At 36.5% G+C, this 1,907-nt stretch overlaps 1 protein-coding gene across 5 annotated transcripts in view; it reads left to right on the top strand.

Annotated features, from left to right (window-relative positions):
* The window catches only part of LOC107101260 (palmitoyltransferase ZDHHC18-like), a 22,280-nt gene that overhangs the window by 2,889 nt on the left and 17,484 nt on the right, over positions 1 to 1,907 (top strand). For all 5 annotated transcript variants that reach the window (XM_015400113.1, XM_015400111.1, XM_015400109.1 and 2 more), the window contains exon 2: positions 1,263 to 1,423. In XM_015400113.1, coding sequence (XP_015255599.1) covers positions 1,263 to 1,423 — 161 coding nt within the window. The remainder of the gene's footprint in view (positions 1 to 1,262; positions 1,424 to 1,907) is intronic.

The following is a 1,907-nucleotide window of genomic DNA, read 5'->3' on the forward strand; positions in this document are numbered from 1 at the left end:
TTAACAGAGACGTTAGCACCTCGACGTCGGAGTACACAGAGTGAAGCGAAAAAGAACGTTTAAGGTTGTTTTAAGGACATTATCGGACATGCTCTATGCTAGCCATTCTAAAGCAGCCAGGGGTGGATTCTAAATGAGCCAAAAAGCAGAGACAGGAGCAATTGTCAAAATTTTGGTGTCCTTCATTCGATTTCATCCTGGACACTACAGAAAATGGGCTTAAAGTGTAAAAAACCGAACTTCTCCTTTAAGTCAACTGCAGTTAATTAAATATTGCAATTACGTGATCTAGCATCTTAAATAACAAACCTCCACCTTTAAAGCGCAATTATTTTCAATTTTAACTTGTAATTTTAGCTGTGTAACAGCAGTCTAGATCACGAAAAAAGAAACAGCTTCCCACTTATCTAATTAAGAAGCTAATATCTTTAAAAACACAAACTTCAATGTCTCATCCAAATTTATCTTAGATTTATTTAGCATTTTTAGTTCTTGCTTAAGGTGATTTGACCTCTTAGGTTGTTTCTGTTTGTCTTACTGCTAATAGGATGGTTTCATTAATAAAGAAAGTTACTGATATAATGCAGTTAACTTTGTTCCAATTTTGGAAAAAGAAATTGAACTTTGAAAAACTTCTTGGCCAAAAAAGAAGTGGATTAGATTTTTTTTTTCTCAGAATGTAGATTTTTAGGTTTCAGTTTTTTCAGATTTTTTTTTACATATCCGCTTCTTTTTAAAATAGCATTTTATAGACAACATCCTAAACACTCCTGGGGGCGGGCTTTCCTCTGGTTAGACGCATTTCTATTGGTCTGCATGGATGTTGGCAACAACATTTTTATTGGTTGATGTGTTTGTGTCAAGTGTGAGTGTTTGTATTGAGCTTTAAGTAAAGAAATATGATCTTTAAAACACAATAAAATAATAAAAAAATCTAAAAAAGGAAAACTTGAAAAACATAAAATCTGTTAAAAAGCTTAATAAAATCTTAGAAAATGTAAAAATTGCTCTCAACACATCTTTTTTATTCAAAAGGTTTTTCAGTTCAGATTGAATATTTTTTTAAATTTCCATATACTAAAAAAAGATTCCCTCCCTAATAAAGCTTCTATTCTCTCTGCCACCAAGAGGTTCTCCCTCTCAGGGCTTCAGACGGTAATTAAAAGCCTCAGTTATTAAATGAGAGCAGACTGTAAGTCACACTGAGTTTGTATTGAGCTCTAATTAAAGTTGTTCTCTCTCTGCATCTCTGTCCACCACAGCTGCCCGTTCCTGGTCAAACATCTGACGCGCTGTATACCTGCTATTGGAGGGGTCCTTTTTGTGTTTGTGCTCATCACACTGTTCCAGACCAGCTTCACCGACCCTGGCATCCTGCCTCGAGCGACGCCAGACGAGGCTGCAGACGTCGAGAGGCAGATCGGTAAGAAACAGTCCTAAAGGTGGCACATTTTTGCATTTATTTAAAGGAGAAGTCGGTCAGCAAGGAATAATCAATGGATCATTATCTATACCTAAAACTAATACGTTTGTGGGGATTTAATGAATTTAGTATTAATCAGCCAAAAAATAAAACCATTTTCTTTGCAATCACTAAGCTCCTGCCATCTTCCAGCAGTGACGTCACGGTGGGGTAAGCCTAGCGCCATTCTCCCCGCTTTACAAGCAAAATCAATGGGAACTACTAGACACATCTGCAATCAACAACAATTATTGAAGATTTCCAGAGGACTTCACCATTGAAATTCACCAGAGCTATAGTGAACCTGACAATGCCCACGTGCATGGCAGCTGGATGTTGGAATACGTCGAGTAAAAGTGGAAAAAACAAATAAGTTATTTCCCCTTTAGAGCAGCACATTCAAGTAAAGAAGGAAAAAAAGGAAGAGATCGAAATGAAGACAAAA

The sequence above is a fragment of the Cyprinodon variegatus genome, unplaced genomic scaffold, assembly GCF_000732505.1.
Source record: "Cyprinodon variegatus isolate N-32 unplaced genomic scaffold, C_variegatus-1.0 Scaffold1071, whole genome shotgun sequence".
NCBI lineage: Eukaryota > Metazoa > Chordata > Actinopteri > Cyprinodontiformes > Cyprinodontidae > Cyprinodon > Cyprinodon variegatus.